This window comes from Lactuca virosa, chromosome 5, assembly GCF_052849685.1.
Source record: "Lactuca virosa cultivar CGN04683 chromosome 5, Lactuca_virosa_CGN04683_v6, whole genome shotgun sequence".
In the NCBI taxonomy this organism is placed as follows: domain Eukaryota; kingdom Viridiplantae; phylum Streptophyta; class Magnoliopsida; order Asterales; family Asteraceae; genus Lactuca; species Lactuca virosa.
The window spans coordinates 337,287,223-337,289,894 of record NC_136430.1 but is presented as its reverse complement, the minus strand read 5'-3'; the positions used below and the strand labels follow the sequence as shown (position 1 = coordinate 337,289,894).

At 32.6% G+C, this 2,672-nt stretch overlaps 1 protein-coding gene across 1 annotated transcript; it reads right to left on the bottom strand.

Annotated features, from left to right (window-relative positions):
* Positions 1 to 417: 417 nt before the first annotated feature.
* LOC145115743 (glutathione S-transferase U25-like) lies at positions 418 to 1,645 on the bottom strand. The gene is made up of 2 exons (XM_079052100.1): positions 1,196 to 1,645; positions 418 to 893 (listed from the first exon to the last, which is right to left on the bottom strand). Exons 1-2 carry the CDS (start codon positions 1,514 to 1,516, stop codon positions 540 to 542), a joined length of 675 nt encoding a protein of 224 aa, XP_078908226.1. The 5' UTR covers positions 1,517 to 1,645; the 3' UTR covers positions 418 to 539.
* Between the last annotated feature and the right edge of the window lie 1,027 nt (positions 1,646 to 2,672).

Sequence of the window (2,672 nt, the reverse complement as noted above, 5' to 3'; positions counted from 1 at the left end):
AATGTTTAGTTGGAAAACATATATATATATATATATATATATATATATATATATATATAAACTGATTAATATAGTTTACTAAAAATGCAATTAAACATTTCCATTTAAATATGTTTAAGTGGATTAAAATAACATAAAAAACATAGCTACATTACTAAGACTTCATAAAACATTTCATATAGAAAGGATGTCAAATTGAACACCATATCCCTTCTCTCTATATATTATGTATCTTAAACCTCTAATAGCTACCAAATGTGTTATTGCTTATATCTTGACATACAAGTTTATATTCAGTAGATTTCTGATGGTTCCAACCTTTCGACTACGTAGAACTTTATAATCCCCAACATCAGCTTCTGTATGTACAAATATGTAGAAGACAAACATAGCAAAAGGTAAAGATAGCAAGGAATATATCTGAAAATACAACTTTTTTTATTTAGAGTTTTATACAGACAAACACATCCAAGTGTTTTCTGTCATGAAAGCCAAATTAGTTCAACAACATATTGGTAATTTAATAGCTCAAAGTTCTTCTACTCGTCAAGTCCCAATCTCTTCCTCGCCTGTTGAACAAAGCCAAGGACCTTTAGCGACTCAGGAAGAACATTAGACACGCTCTCCTTGTTCTGAATGCATCTTTTAACCCAATCAATCAATTTTGGGCACTTTTGTTCTATGTTCAATTTCCCATAGATTTCATAGGAATGAAACCATGTATAAAATGGGATCAAAGACACATCAACGTACCCAAAACTCTCACCTCCGAAGTAAGGCTTCTCTCCAAGCTCTCCTTCAATCAGTTTAAGGGAATCGATGAACTCTTTTTTGGATGCCTCATGTTCTTCCCCTTCTGCTTTGAACAGCAAATTTCTCCCATTTAGGTAGACCTGCATATCCACAAACCAAGGTTTGACTTCTGGAAGTAATAAATAAAAGATTTAAGAATCACTACAAATCGCCACATATTCCTAGAACTTTTGTGCAACTACGATGAAATATGTAGATCTGGCTTGAAATTATTCAAAATACACTTTCAACTGATTTGAGACAACCAAAATCAAAATATTTCCAATTAATTTGGAGGGTGAATCAACAAGATTCCAAATCTGAACCATAAACCATTATCAAACCCCCGTAAATAGGATCGTAAAAATAAATCAAACGAAAATCAAGAAAAGTCAAAGGTTACCTTTTTATCAATAAAGTCAGTCCAAAACCTCGCACATGCTTTGCCATAAGTATCAGAAGGAAACAATGGGGCTTTATCGTTCCAGAATTCATCGATATATTCAACGATGATGCGAGACTCGCAGATCGGTTTACCGTTGTGGATGAGAACTGGAATTTTCTTGTGAATCGGGTTCATCTCCAAGAGAAGCTGGCTCTTGTTCTTCAAATCTTCTTCTCTGTATTCGTATGAAACACCCTTTTCAGCAAGTGCTATCCTGGCCCTCATCCCAAACATGCTCGCCCAGAAATCAAGTAGAATCACCTCTTCTTCTTTCGCCATTGTTGGGTTCTTGGTGATGTTTGCTACTCACTATATGTTTGTGTGGATGGAAGTGTGTAGATACATTAAGACTATTCCGGATTATCAATAACTCAAACTAGTTAAGGGGGTCTTTGGGATTTTTTCCAAAAGATGTTCTTTAAAAAGCGGGATAATGACTTAAAGGGTAATATATTTTTCAATTTTTATAAATTTGGTCACTGAGTTTTTTTTCGTCCACATTTACCCCTTCAACTTGTTAAACTGTACACATTCAGTCATTATGACCGGTTACTCCAGGTTAACCGGTAAAAATGATTTAATAGGGTAATATATTTCTCACTTTGTACACATTTAGTCCTTAATAATTTTGTACACATTTAGTCCTTAACTTTTTTTTTTTGCAAAATAAGTCATTTTTGTTTTTGTACTCATTCAATTTATGAATGATTTCTTAAGGTTTTTCTCACGACATCTTATGTGAGACAATCATTAATGAAGTGTTTGAAGCTTTTGATGCTTATGTCCATCGTAATCCCTACTACTTGGTGGCTTAGGTCATGTGTTCTGAACGTCATAACTTCTTCATACGATCTCGAATTTTAACGATCTTTATATCCATGCGTTCGTAATTTAGTGTACTAAACTTTCATTTAGATTAGTCCCGTTAAAAAGTAATATATTTTTACTAACGATATTTATACTCATACATTTTTTTATGAATGCATGTATGAATGTTTGTTTTTTATTAAATCGTAAGTAAATATATTACATTTTAACGGGAGTAATTTTAATGAAAGTTATAGTAGACTCAAAAAAATGAACACATGGATATAAAGATCATTAAAATATGATATTGTATGAAGAAGTTACGACGTTCAGAACACAAGACCAAGCCAAACCACAAGACCTATGCAACCAAGCAGTCAAGATTGTGATTGACATAAGCATCAACAGCCCCAAACACCTCATCAATGATTGTCTCACGTAAGATGTCCTGAGAAAAATCTAATGAAATCATTCATAAGTGGTGAATAAATACAAAAACAAAAAGGACTTATTTTGAAACAAAAAAAATATTAAGGATTAAATGTGTACAAAAATAATAAGGACTAAATGTGTACAAAATAAGAAATATATTACCCTATTAAGTCATTTTTCTCGGCTAACCTGGAGT